We start from the raw sequence: 15,228 nt of genomic DNA on the forward strand, positions 1-15,228 counted from the left end.
TGTGAGGTCAGTGGTTGCGGCCTTCGTGTGTCTGTAAAGGAGACAGTGAGGATAGGCCTGACCATTAGCTCTACCATAACGAATCACATGGTTGCAGGTAGAGATAGAGGTAGGCCTAGAGATGTTGGTGCTGAGGTAGTGTCTGTCAATCACATGTGTATGTCTGGGAGGGTCCAGCAACTTTTCCACAAAAAAAAATCACTGTACACAACCTATGCCCTCTTTCTGCATGAAACGTTAAACTCTAAGGACATCCATATTCATTTTCACTCGAAATGAGCAAAGTGGAGACCAAAACACGTCTTGGTTTAATTTGTCTCGTTTTTAAATGAATTTAAGAATTTTTCAAAAGTTTGTTTAGGGATTTCTTTGAGAAGAACTGTAATAGTAGTTTATGTAACAAGTTGCAGAATGACGAATTTTACAGCACGAGTCGTACATTTGGATATCTACAACGAGTGCTTTAAAAACCTAGTTCTGCAACGAACTGCGTACAAAATTTTTTGCAATTTCGTAGAAGACCACTTCACTTGAGGGTATCAGAAATCATATCAGCATGCAAGCATGATGCAACTTAAAGCAGTTTTGTAATGGAAAAACAGTTCGGTAATTATCATTACGCAACTGATTTCAGTTGCGTAATGAATATTACCACACTGTTTTATTCAATACAGGAAAGTAGGCGTTTCTTAACAGGTTGGCGTGATGAAAAACAGTCTATCACGATGATAAATTGCAAAAAATTCTTTTGATATTTTTGCCAGAATATCTTTTACATACTTTCAAAGATTCTTTCAGAGTCAACAGTTACAACAACTCCAAGAATCAAGAATTCCTCTTCGATCATCAAACCCTGAAAGAGTTTCAAATAGGAATTTCTCTGCGGATTTCTCAGGAGCTCCACTTGGTATTTTTATGAGCATATGTTTAAATAATCTTCCAGAATTAATGTTAAATTTGATAATTTAATGATTGGCTGTTGTTGTTGATGTTTTGTGAGGGACTTTAACCCGAAGGTCATTCGTCCGTAAATAATGGAATTAATGATTGGCGATACCCCAAGGCTGGGCTCGAAGGTAGGCCCCTCAGGCCAAGCCTTTTAATTTCCTTGTGAGGAGCCCATCTGGCCCTCTCGAACGAGCAAAGGATTAGCCAATCTGTGTTAAAATTCGCGTATTAAAGTTAAAAAAACTTCCAAAATTCTATCCACAAGAATGATTTTTCATAAGAATTTCTGATAAATTCATCCTAGAGTTTCTTCAGGACCATTTCGAAAGTATTTCAAAAATTCTTTCATAAAATCCTCCAAAGATTTATTAACTTTTTTGCTATTATTTACTTTCATTGGATTTTTTCAGATAAGATTTTGTAGTGTTCTTAGAGATATTTATTGATGAATTCTAACTGTAAAATAAATCATGAAGGAAGCATTGCATAAAGTCTTGAAAAAAACTTTGAACTATTTTCTGATGTACACCTGAAAAAAATCATGTATCAATATTAGAATGGATTCTAACCAACACAGAAGTCAAAGAATAAATTTCTGCACAAATAAATGCGAAATGTTTTCTGGATTTTTAAATTTAATCCATGCAGGAGTTTTTCCATGATTTTTTTTTAATTACTTCAAAGGAGTTCCATCAAGAATTCATCCAGTGTTTTTTTTTTCTAAAAATATCCCTTACAGAAATTTACGAGAAAAATTGTTTCTATTGTTTCGATGCTAATATCGACTTCTAGGTTTACATTGAATCCCATTTTTATGTCAATACTTTGAATGAATTTCTTCAGAAAACACGTACGTCCACGACTTACGAACTTTTTCAAGAATGATAGCTACATGCTGAAAGTTTGAAATTAAAATTCAAACATGATTATTCTAGAGTTTTTCTGAGCCATTCGTTAAACATTTCTGAATGAATCAGGACAAAAATAGTTCAAAATTTTTTCATGAAAAACAAAATTAATCAAATGTTTTAGAAATTGCTCAGAATCAACATTTTCTTTTCAATTCTTTTGAATTATCTGAAAGTAAATATCATTCAAATAAAATTGTATCTAGGATATCTAATTTATTTTTGGCAAAAAATTAAGGAATCAAAATTTCAATAGAAATCACAACATATTTATGAAAAATTTGTGAAACTCTTCTTTGAGGTGTTTAGGAAATTTTTCCAACATTTCTTAGCAAAATTATTCTACAGTTACTCTTAGCAGAAGCTTCATGGAAATACTTTTAAGGGTAATTAACAACTCTTTCGATCTTATCCGTGTCATGAATTCGATAAAATTATTCGACGGAATTCGTATAGAAATTTCTGGTAAACTAATAAATAAATTCTTTAACAGAATTATAGAAGTAATAACTGACGTATTATTGAAAACATATTGGTGGAACTTCTAAAGAACACATTCCTTTTGGAAACTCTACAAACAAATCCATTCGCATAAAATCGAATAAAAGTCCGTCTGTGTTCAGGATTATGTTTTCCAGCCCAGGTTTTTCGAGAATCTTTCCCTGAATTTTGAAATCCGAGATTTTATAAGAATCCTACCTGTCTAGGATTTTAAAAGAGTCATGTCACGGATTATGTGAAAATGTTGCTTGAGTTTTTTTTTAAAGACACCGACACGTTAATGCTTCCAGTGGACAATTTGGAAGCACCACACCACACTAGGCTACGAACTAGCATGCAACGCCCAGTGGCACAGTCGAAATACATTCCTGACGAAAAGTTTTCCGGACTGAACCCACATTTCTCGACTTGATGCGGCTAAATACTTGGTAACACTAACCACACGGCACAAAGCCTACAAGATATTACAAGCATTGTGCACATGAATAATTATGAGAATCAGGATTTTGTGAAAATTGAGCATATCATTATGTAAGAATCTCGCCAAAAAAATATTTTGTAATCCTGCCCAGGAATATGTTATTTACTTTCTAGTATTTTCTACGAAAACTTCATAGAGTACGTAAGATAATGTGAGTGTCGGAAATTTTCCTAATATTTTAGAAAATCATGTCCAAGATTTTGCTTCGATGCTTTCCAGAGCTGTGCAAAATGAACGCCCAGGATATTGTGAAAATCAAGTGAGATTTTGTTCGATTAATTTGTCCTTACACTTATGCAAAAGCTTGACGGAAATTCAGTTTATTCTTCTGACTAGTATTGAAAAAATGGGCTTTCTCATTACCATCTTAAAAACTTAAACTTTAAGTGATTATTCAAGTTCTGACTGTTCTTTAAATTCTGAAAAAACATAGGACCAAGCTACTAACCATTTTTAAATATCTGGAATTTTAAATGAAGTACAGCTTGAACATAAAATAAAATAAGGTTGAAGTGAAGGGAAGTTATTGGACTCGATATGCTCTAACTTGAAGTTGTTAGAAAGGGGTCTGAGGTCAAGGCTATTGTCTGCGTTTTCAGTATGCCTCAATACAGAACATGGCAGAAGATACAATCTAGGATTTCCCATGAAATAGAAAATAGTAAACTGTCGTCATTTTCCTCAAAACGATGTATATTCAACTCTCCATAACCTTACACTGAAGGGACCATCGAGATAGGGAGATATCGACCTATTTATTACAAAATCAGTGCTACCGCGATTCTAGGGACCTTCGAGGTAGTCTTGAAAACCAACTTTTACCTTGGTTCTAAAGCTTGATTTTGAGAAATAGAGAATATCAACTTATGATTAGTTGGCTCTATATACATGGTTGCAGGTAGAGACAGATACCGGTGTCGGTTTGATGGAAATGTATTTTAAGTTAATAAATGAATGAACAGATTGTAAAGAAGAAGGCTCAAAAACTCTACCTGTATGAACAACAAGCTTAATTTCGTCACAGAACAGTTTCTGAGATCAATGGATTGTGCTAACCCCAATTTCCCCTATTATTGACTGTAGATTTTGTAAATGTTCACCTGTACCTCTACAGCTTCTCTTGGCTCATGCAACCGTGTCAGAAATTCACGATAAGATTGCTCACCCATTCAATTACGACCGCACGGCCAACATTAAAGCTCAAACTTCTTCTACACAGGCATAGTCAAGGCAAATCCCATCCATTATGCTCGCCGCTGACAAGGACATGACCGAAGAGCAGCACCCACTTGGAATGGGAATCGTCGTCGGAGCTGTAAGTTATTCCCCGTTCTAGCAACTCTACATAAACGGGGAGGGGTGTAGGACAAAAGTCACAGCCACTCAACAATTACATTTGTCATTTTCCCGGAATTTAATAGAGGTGTGCTCGCCGTCAGAGGTGTTCTCCTTGCTTTGTCTGTGTGCGGAATCGCGTTTTGGTTTCAGAAAGCGAGAGCTGAATTAGAGTGGCGATAAATTTCAACGCATTTCCTGGTGGAAAATGGTCTTAAACGGTGTCCGTTTGGGATTAATTTATAATCTTGGTTTGGTTTGGTCCACTCAAGTCACCGTCCAAGTCATGGATCATGGGTTAACAGCTAGCGCATTGCTGCTGCATTACGGTGGTGTTACTCAATCGTAATGAATTTCATCGCGTTGAACACATTTTGTGCACCGGTTTGTGAAATCGTGTGTTGTTTCCGCTGTAAAATACATTCTAGTCATGCTCAGGTAATAGCTTTTGAAATCATTAGTTTTAATCAAGTTCATCCGACAGCACTGCTGTGTATAATCAATTGAATAAATATCCAATCGGAATCCCCCAGCCCTTATCTCCGGCAGGTACCGGAAATCATTTCAATTGATTGTAATTACATTGAAGTGAACCGATTTGTTTGTCAGCTTTTTGCTAGATTTGCACAAAATCAACTAGGGGAAGATAGTTTGAAATGCCAATATAGGCTATCTAATTTTTCAGAAATTTCAAAGTTTCACAGTGTCCTAGGAACATAAGTAAGAAGTACAAAATATCGATAGAACAAAGAGTCGATAGAGAAAAGGCCGAAAAAAAGAGAATCGAAAATGGTTTGCTGGTTTGGAAAGTTTTTCTCTCTTCAAAAGTAAATTGAGTTTGAGCTTGATTAGTCGCCCGTAGTTTCTACTCCAGTATCACCAGATCAACTGTAACTTCCACAATGAACCAACAAGATAACTGATTGGGACTAACAAACACGCTCAATGTATAAGTGCTGGTGATCTTCTATTTTTAGGCAACAATGGCGCCTGCCACGTCAGAATGAAGACCAATGAGGGGAAGGGGGAAGAATTGATGATGCATTAATCTGGCCCACAGAAGACCGGATACACCCCTGCATCTACGCCAGTTCATGCCGGAAGGTATAGGGGTAAGGCAATTTTTAATGCAGCGAGGATTGCTTTTGGTTAGCAGACTGCCTATGTACCAGGCGTAAGGAAAAGTGTGCTATAATGATGGAAGAATAGAAGCGTAGGGAAAAGGTTTCTCGTTCTGCTTTTGAAGCAAAAGCGGTTGCCATTAGACCACCATTAGACCTGTCACAATTTCTTCACAAAAGCTTTCTTGTATAAACATACAAAGTTTTCTGCTGAAAACGTTGCGAAATGGATGTTTGCAAAGGTTACTTTCAGAAAATATCATAACTTCAAATCATGAAAATTTAAACTGGAACATTTTACCGCATGAGCGCATTTTGAATCACTTTCCTCTGTCAGGTTGGAACTAGAGGAACCGTCGAACTATGGCACAATCGCACCCTCCGTCGTCCGTCGTCCGTCGTCGACAGATTGGATCGTTTAGTTTTAATTGAATGCACCTCCTCACCCATAAAATTGCGAAACTTTATCGTCCCGTTGTTGTCAGTCTTCATCTGCTACCCATGTCGCCGTCGTCGTCGTTTTCGTTTCGGTGTGGTCCGTCAACAGATATCACTTACCTGGAAGCCATCGTAGGTCCACGAGCCGAACTTCATCTCGCAGCGCTGGTCGTCGAACGGGAACCAGGTGATGTCGATCTTGCAGGTGGACTTGAAGATACCGGGCGGCACGTAAAGGCACGAACCATTGTTCCGGACGACCACGTTTGTTGGATAGGTTCCGTCGAAGCCTTCGTCGGCACTGTAGGAGGAGAGGAAGAAAAAGGCACGAGGTGAGAATGTGTCGAGAGATGGTTGAACTTGGCAACCTTCAATAGGAAGCAACTTTCCCATCCATTGCCACTATAACATAAAGTTCTTATAGAGTATTTCCAGCTCAAAACACCAATCGATTAGATGCTACCTGTTGTGACCGGATACAAGTTGCTGACAGTTTGCTTCTGCGCTTCTTGAAATTCGTTGAAAGACTGATTTGAGTCATGGATGTCTTGACACTTTTCTATTTCCAAAGCCTCCTATGTTACTTTCTTTTTATACTCATCGACCACGGCATTAAAAATTTACAAGGCAGGCTGGGGACGGACCTGGTGTAGTGGTTAGAACACACGCTTTCACGCCGAGGACATGGGATCGAATCCCATCCCCGAGATAGTCACTAAAAAATCAGTGACGACTTCCTTCGGAAGGGAAGTAAAGCCGTTGGTCCCGAGATGAACTAGCCCAGGGCTAAAAATCTCGTTAATAAAGATAGAAAAAAAAAACAAGGCAGGCTCTTCACTGATGTAAACATCAAGTTTGGTTGAAAACATGTGACGTCACTCCTATCGTACCATATACCATCCGGACCACTAGATCAATTTTTTTGAAAATTTGTTCGAGGTGGATAGGAATGACGTCGTCAAGTAGCTGTCAGTTTTCGGAATATATCACCTTCTTAAATATAGTACACCGTGCTCATCGACATACTCACCCACGGTATACACAACAATCACTATTTGACGTTTGAGTGGTGCCGTGTTATTTATGCGGTCATAGACCGATGCACGAGTTCACTATCTGACGTTGAGCGGTGCAGTGTTATTGACGTGACCATGGCAACGAGTGAATTCGGCACCGCTCAAACGTCAAATTAGTGAACTCGTGCATTGGTCCATGGTAACGAGTGAACTTGGCACCGCCAAACGTCAAAATAGTGAACTCGTGCTTGCAACTTCGTGCAAGCTAAGTATGCTGTTTCGCTCAAGAAAAGTATAGAAATTCCTCGACTGAATGGGTCAAGAAATTCCCTATGAAATGACATTTCTTCTCAACTGCAAACTTCAATATAAAAAAATCGTTGCAAGTTATTTGAAAGCGTTTTTATTTTCTACTAGTGGGCCCGGCAAACTTCGTCTTGCCATCAAGTAGGCTGTTGAAAAACGCTATGGATCGTCCCATACAAAATGCCAATTCCGTTCACGCTCGTTTTTTCCAACTTTACCGGTGAATATACTGGGTTTTTTATACACACAAACACGTCGGAACACTTGAAGAATAAAACGAAAAAATATTCATTCAAATCGGTTGACCCGTTCGGAAGTCATTTCGTGACATACAAACACTACTCCATTTTTATTTATATAGATTATATATATATATATATATATATATATATATATATATATATATATATATATATATATATATATATATATATATATATATATATATATATATATATATATATATATATATATATATGCTGAGGCAAATGAAATGCAATATGTTTTAAACAAAATGTAAATAAAAGCTTAATTTACTTTTACCAAATAGAGATGATAGTTTTTTCTAATGCAGAACATCTTTTGAACATGTTATTTTGACGATTTGGATTGATGTTGTAGATGATATGCTAAACAGGTCATATAGAAAATACTTGTTCCCTATCAAGAAATATTTCACCCCATGGTTTTTTTTATGTTGAACTGATCCCATGTTGTATATGTTGGCCTATTTTGAATGTTCTTCGATGTGTTCCTATTATAATTTATAAGCACTGCCCGAAAAAAAATACAATAAATCTTATCTATGAATTTATTCAAACACCTTACGATTGATGGTGCATAAATGAATCTACAATTTATTTATTGTTGAACGTGTCAGAATGATTTTAAAGTTCACTTTTATTTCATTTTTTTATTGTATGAATAAAAAGTATTTCGTTACTCATGTTTCCTAAAACTTTCTATTGCTGGATGGGACTTGAATCATACTTCAATTTTGTCTCGCTGTATGCAAAATGGGAACGACACTTTTCAAAGATAGCTCACTTTTGAAAGTCTTATGCGAATAATTTATGGAGTAATTTCTGACAAAAGTAGCAGGCAAAAGTGAAAATGTATGAACGTAAATCGGCTTAACATATAAACTTATAGTTATAAAAGTTACATGTCAACATTTTGTCATTGTCATTTTCGGTCAAAATGCATTTAAGTATGTATGTATGTGTTTTTAAATCAATGTTAACTAGTTCTGTGAAAACTTTTGTAGATATCCACAGTTAACATAAAAGTTTTAGGTATCTTGTGCGCTATAGTTTTAAATTTTTCAATACTTGCATAAAGTTGTCAATCTGGTTCAAAGTAACAAAGCGTATACCAGATTAGCTGGTAGTATGAGATATACTTTTTAGAAACATATAATCAGACGGCATAGCCCCATGCCATTCGCTTAATGTTGCCACCGATACCATCACAAGGACCTTTTCCATGTGAGGTTGGGAACAAGTGCCATTCTGCTTTAATTTTAAAATCATTTTCATGGTTGCATACATTTTTGAAATTTGACATTAAGCGAATGGCTAGAGATGCTAGTATTAGAAAGTCAGCAGAAATTAATAAGGCCAAATAATTTTTCGACTGGGCTGTGTCGCAAAAAGTGAAAGACCAATTTAAAAAAGATTGGGAATTTATCTATGCAATCAAACACAATCTTCCCGGTTGAAAAAATAGATAGTATTAAGATGAAAATAAGTTATATACTAAATAATTGAATAAATAAAATTTAAAAAAATAATAGTAATCTTATTTGTTCCATAGAAAAGAAAGAATCCCTTTTCAGTGCAATGAAAAATTGAGGCAGAAACAGTTTTTTTTCAGTTTTTCTTAGCGGTGTAATTTTTCATGAAAAATATCATCCATTCAGACTTATACTTCATTAAAACCAATCCCATATCTTTTTTTCAGATGTTTTAGAGAATTTGCAATTGATTTGATAAAAAAAATCTTTGTTTTTCCGATGCTTCGATTGAAATATGGGTTTTCAAAGAAAAGGCTTATATGGTAATTTTCCACAAAATTGGCCATAACTCAAAAACGAAAAGAAAGTACATTTCAAAAATTTCAGCGATTAAAGCTTATGCAATTACCTTCTCAAAAATGTATTTTTGAAAGTTTTCCACTAAGTGGAACATAGTTTTTCCGGCTTTTCTTTACGAATTTTCTCAACGGTGTAAATTTTTGTGGAAAACTGTTTCCAGTTAATATTTTTTTTATTCTTGAGAAAATTTGCTTTCATTTTCATAAAAAAAAACTTTGTTTCTACGATGCTTCTTTCTTGAGTTATGATTTTTCAAAGAAAAGGCTCAAAATGGCACATTTGCACATTTTTTACAAAATTGGCCATAACTCAAAAACGAAAAAAAAAAGTACATTTCAAAAATTTCAGCGATTAAAGCTTATGAAATTATCTTCTCAAAAATATATTTTTTTAATTTTCCACGAGTTGGAGCATAGTTTTTCCGGCTTTTCTTTACGAATTTTCTCAACGGTGGAAAATTTTGTGGAAAACTTTTTCCGGTTAATATATTTTTTATTCCTGAGAAAATTTGCTTTCATTTTTATAAAAAACTTTGTTTCTATGATGCTTTGTTCTTGAGTTATGATTTTTCAAAGAAAAGGCTCAAAATGGCACATTTGCACATATTTTACAAAATTGGCCATAACTCAAAAACGAAAAAAAAAGTACAGTTCAAAAATTTCAGCGATTAAAGCTTATGAAATTATCTTCTCAAAAAATTTTTTTAAATTTTCCACGAGTTTGAGCATAGTTTTTCCGGCTTTTCTTCACGAATTTTCTCAACGGTGGAAAACTGTTTCCAGTTAATATTTTTTTTTATTCCTGAGAAAATTTGCTTTCATTTTTATAAAAAACTTTGTTTCTATGATGCTTCGTTCTTGAGTTATGATTTTTCAAAGTAAGTAGTGTCAGGGGAAAACAAAAAAATTCCAACTGAGTTTTCCGGGAAAATAGGCGACCCTGAATTTTTCTCAATTTTTTTCATTCATATATTGATGAGCCCTGCCTGTGAAAAAAGTTTCATGAAAATCTGAGACCTTTCGGCCCAAACCCGTATGGAAATAAAAAAAATCCCCGGATGCTAAGGCCTATATTCTATGGAGTCCTTGGAGGACCTAGGGCATCCGCACATATTATTACAATAAACCGTTTAATCACCGGAATGTTTAGGGTCTTTTGGAGTGTTTGAAAATTAACCTCTGATAACCTACTACAGTCGTAGATCCTAAGGCCTTGGAGGACCTAGAATACCGCCAAAAATTATAACAATGTTCATTCTACTGCTATGGGTCTAAGTACCTATGCCATATCAAAAAAGCATCCATTTATAACTGGCTATGCTTGTAGATCCTAAGGCCTATATTCGATTTAGATCTTGGAGGACCTAGGACATTCGCACATATTATTATAGGACACAATTAACTTCTCAGGAATGTTTGAGGGCCTTTGGAGTATTTGTAAACTAGACCCTTATTCTATGGAGTCCTTGAAGGACAAAAATCAAAAATCTTTTCAAAATATAACAATCTTCTAGGGTCTAGTATTGTGGGACGTTCTTCTACATAGAAATGATAAATTGATCTTCGTTAACTCATGTAGAATCATACACTATAACCTCAATTTACGAACTAGATCGGGGGTGCGTAAATTGAATCAGTGCGTAAAACGAGGGAGCCATTCATGTGAGTGAATGGTGTATTGTAATAATTTGTGCGGATGTCCTAGGTCCTCCAAGGACTCCATTGAATATAGGCCTGAGGATCTACGACCATAATAAGAGATTAGAGGTTAGTTTTCAAATACTCCACGGGCCCCTAACCATTCATGTGAGTAAGCAGTGTATTGTATTAATTTGTGTGGCTGTCCTAGGTCCTCCAAGATCTATATCGAATATAGGTCTTAAGATCTACAAGCGTAACCAATTATCAATAGATGCCTTTTGGCTATGGCATGGCCCTTATCTATATGTAGCAATAAAATGAGTATTGTTATAATTTGTACCGTTATCCTAGGTCCTCCAAAGACTTCATTAAATATAGGCCTTTGAATCTACAAACGTGATCAATGGTCTATAGATAGTTTTTTAGTATGGCACAGTCTCTAAACCATTAAGTCTTAGTATCTACAAACTAAAGTAGTTGTACATTGATGATACTTATTTATAGCATAAAATCTAAACTCTCAAGGCTAAGTAGCCCGTCATTCGTTTGGATAGCCATGTTGATTTTGCATATTGCAATTTCAAAGTGATAAAACTCAGTCATCTTAAGTAATATTGATTCATAAAAGTATCATTAATTGCGCTTACATACAGAAAGTATGCTGATACATTTTCAGCAATGTCAATGCAAAACCAAGTGATTTTCTTTAATTTGCAATCGTGAGACGGATTGGCCACAATCATCGATGTCTAGTACAAATTTCAGTGACGGCCTACTTCGCCTTAATATAAGCAAATGGTTCGATGTACTGATCTGTACTGATGTTCATGAATTTACTTCGTTTAATAAGTGACGTCAATTGAATTTTCGTAAAAACCTACTTCGTTGATTGAGGTTTTGGTGAATTGAATTTAAAAATGGCATCAGACATCGATTTTCGTCAACAATATTCTTCAAACGTAGGTCGCCATCTTGGATTCCAAAATTGCGTCGGACACCGATTATCGTCATCCCCTCGTCGTGCCCGTTTCGAAAATACCCATATTACATGTGTGTCGAACTATTTTGTCCAACCGGAGGTCGCCATCTTGGATTCCAAAATAGCGTCGGATATCGATTTTCGTCATACCCTCGTCGTGGCTGTTCCGAAAATACCCATAATGCATGAGTCTCCAACGATTTTTTCAAACCAGGGGTCGCTATCTTGGATTCTTGAATGGCGTCGGACATCGGTTTTCGCCATTTCTTCGTCGTGCCTATTCCGAAAATACCCAGGGAAAGTGTACCATAGGGGTTCCCTATTTGGCCATATTTGATATATTGACAATTTTCGTATTTTAAATCTTGTTGAATGTTGTAACATCAAGATACATCTTAAATCCAACTTCTAGAGTACCGATGCATGGTCAAAATCAGTATCATTCAACCAGCATAGTGGCCGAACCTGATTAAGGGGCGCGCTTTTGAGAGTTTAATGGTGACAAACTGTTTCCTTCAAACGGTATAAATAGCGGTATCTTTTTCTAAAGAGGCTCTATGCAAAATGGTAAAGAATGATATTTGTATAAAAGACGACAACTTCATTATTTCTCAATAGTAATGGAGTAGAACGACATGCACTAAACAAAGGACACGGGTATACCACTAAAGATCAAAGAAAACTGGTCGCAGTGGTTCATCCCGAACAGAAACAAAAAAAACACTTCTACAACACACAAAAGTTTTTAAAATTTAAAGACATAAAAGTAATCACATATGGCGAAATAGGGAACCACTATGTCCATAACTGGTACACCTACCCCATATTGTATGGTGTTCGCGCGCACTTTACGGTCTTTCGGACTAGCACTAAAAGTCGTCTTTTAACTTAAACACTTAAACAGTTTATTTAGACGAAGAACAGAACTACACTTTATTTCACGGGAACACTTAACAGTAATTTATTGCCGTCTAATACGGCCGCTCGGCGATGTACAGATCGCGACGGTTTATTTTCAACTGCCAGCTGATTGCTGGCTGGCTGGCGATCGAGAAGCGATCGGAGAGAAATTTACATAAAGACACAGAAACAGTACACGAACAAGAGGGACGGACTGACCAGATGCGTGCAGCAGAAAAAGACCACTCTACCTACGGTAGATGTGGATCACATCTGATCACTCACGATTGCCGTCGGTCGGACAACAGTGGTTGATTGATTTTGGCTTCAACATATGGGTTTCCAACGGTATTCCCAAACCAGAGGTCGCCATCTTGGATTCTAAAATGGCGTCGGACATCGATTTTCGTCATCCCCTCGTCGTGCCCGTTCCGAAAATACCCATATTGTATGGGTTTAATACAATTTTCCCAAAGCAGAGGTCGCCATCTTGGATTCCAAAATGGCGTCGGACATCGGTTTTCATCATTTCTTCGTCTTGCCCGTTACGAAAATACCCATATTGTATGGGTTTCCAACTGTTTTCCCCAACCGGAGGTCAAAAATTTTCCACAGAATTGTCAAAATTCAATTTACGCTCTGCGTATAAAAAATGACGTAAATTGAGTTTACTTCGTAAAAAAGTGACTTAAATTGAGGTAGCGTAGAAAAAGACTTCGTAAATTGAGGTTTTAGTGTATGCCCAAACTCCAGAGAGTTCTTTGAAGACCTTAACTTGTACACATTCTAGCCTGATTGAGAATCCAGTACATCAATAATATGTTAATGATGCTAAATGAGCATAATTTCTCTAAATAATATAAATTAATTTCACACAAGTAGACTCCAAAAGACTCCACGCCTTCTTGTACCAACCGGATCCGAAGCGAACACCATCTTTGCAGGGTTGCTGTCCGGCATTCTTGCAACATGCCCTGCCCATCGTATCCTTCCAGCTTTGGCCACCATCTGGATACTGGGTTCGCCGTAGAGTTGGGCGAGCTCGTGGTTCATCTTTCGCCGCCACACACAGTTTTCCTGCACACCGCTAAAAATCGTCCTTAGCACTCGACGTTCGAAGACTCCAAGTGCTTGCAGGTCCTCCTCGAGCATCGTGGACTCATGCCCATAGAGGACTACCGGCCTTATGAGCGTTTTGTACATGGTACATTTGGTGCGAGCGTGAATTTTTTTTGACCGCAGGAGGCCATAGTAGGCCCGACTTCCACTGATGATGTCGTTATTGTCAGCTGTCAGCAAGGATCCAAGGTAGACGAACGCGTCGACCACCTCGAACGTATCCTCGTCTATCGTAACACTGTTACCTAGGCAATCCCTGTCGCGCTCGGTTCCACCAGCTAGCATGTACTTTGTCTTGGACGCATTCACCATCAGTCCAACTTTTGCTGCCTCGCGTTTCAGGCGGGTGTACAGGTCTGCCACCTTTTCAAATGTTTGGCCGACGATGTCCATATCATCCGCGAAGCAAACAAACTGTCCGGATCTCGTAAAAATCGTACTCCGGCTCTCCGCCTTCTAGCGCAATATTGAACAACAGGCATGAAAGTCCATCACCTTGTCGTAGTCCCCGGTGGGAACCAAACGAACTGGAATGTTCGCCTGAAACCTTCACACAATTTTGCACACCTTCCATCGTCGCATTTATCAGTCCCGGGAAAGCTGTTCTCGCCCAACCCCCGATCTAGTTCGTAAATTGAGGTTACAGTGTGCAACGTTTGCTAGGATCACAAAAACAAAATATATTAACAATTTGCTATAAGGACTGTTATGCAATTCATCGAAAATTTGTAAAAAAAAATCGTCAACAAATTTATATGATTGTTACAGAGAGCGATAAGCGAGAGATACTTTCAATTCTCTCCGAATTAAATCCCTGGTCACTAAAACATGTGCGAAGCTTCGTTTAATTCTGAAATTATAGCATTTGCTCGATTTGCATCTTGAGCTGGAAGCGCTCCATAACATCTTGTTCCCATATCCCAATTTTCCGAGCTCATTTCTTCCCAAACGTTCGTTTGATGTGGTTTATCACTTGCTCTCTCGCTCTGCAACCACTTCAAAGTGCACTATTTGTGCCGCAAACGATTCGAAGCGATTCGTTTCCTCATCAAACACTACATCCCCATTTTGTTATCTCATCCCGCAGAAAAGGGTGATTTTTATCACCATCAACTTGAATCAACCAAGAATCCTCAGCCAGATAGAGAGAGAGGAAAACCTCTTTCGGTTACCATCGATCCGCAAACATTCGTTCGTATAAATATTTATTCGACTCCACCCGGCGCGCCATCTTCCAGCCGGGCGCGAGTTTCGTGGAAAACGAGTTTGGTTTTGAGCAGGCGGAAACTTGCCCCGCATTCCCCCCTTGTTGCATAGTGGCTGCATTCCATACAAAGTATGATCAAAATACAAATCTAACTCGAATTGTTCAAAAACCTTCATTCGTTTACAGAACGATTTTTGTAGTTCACATGTTGCGGAAAATGTATAGCAATTGATT

The 15,228-nt window shown here is 37.3% G+C and overlaps 1 protein-coding gene across 1 annotated transcript in view; it reads right to left on the minus strand.

Moving 5' to 3' along the window:
• The window catches only part of LOC5569480 (neuronal acetylcholine receptor subunit alpha-7), a 716,979-nt gene that overhangs the window by 189,614 nt on the left and 512,137 nt on the right, over positions 1-15,228 (minus strand). The window contains exon 5 of the mRNA XM_021846964.1: positions 5,853-6,033. Within this exon, the coding sequence (XP_021702656.1) occupies positions 5,853-6,033 (181 nt within the window). The remainder of the gene's footprint in view (positions 1-5,852; positions 6,034-15,228) is intronic.

The sequence above is a fragment of the Aedes aegypti genome, chromosome 1 (genome assembly GCF_002204515.2).
Source record: "Aedes aegypti strain LVP_AGWG chromosome 1, AaegL5.0 Primary Assembly, whole genome shotgun sequence".
Taxonomy (NCBI): Eukaryota; Metazoa; Arthropoda; class Insecta; order Diptera; family Culicidae; genus Aedes; species Aedes aegypti.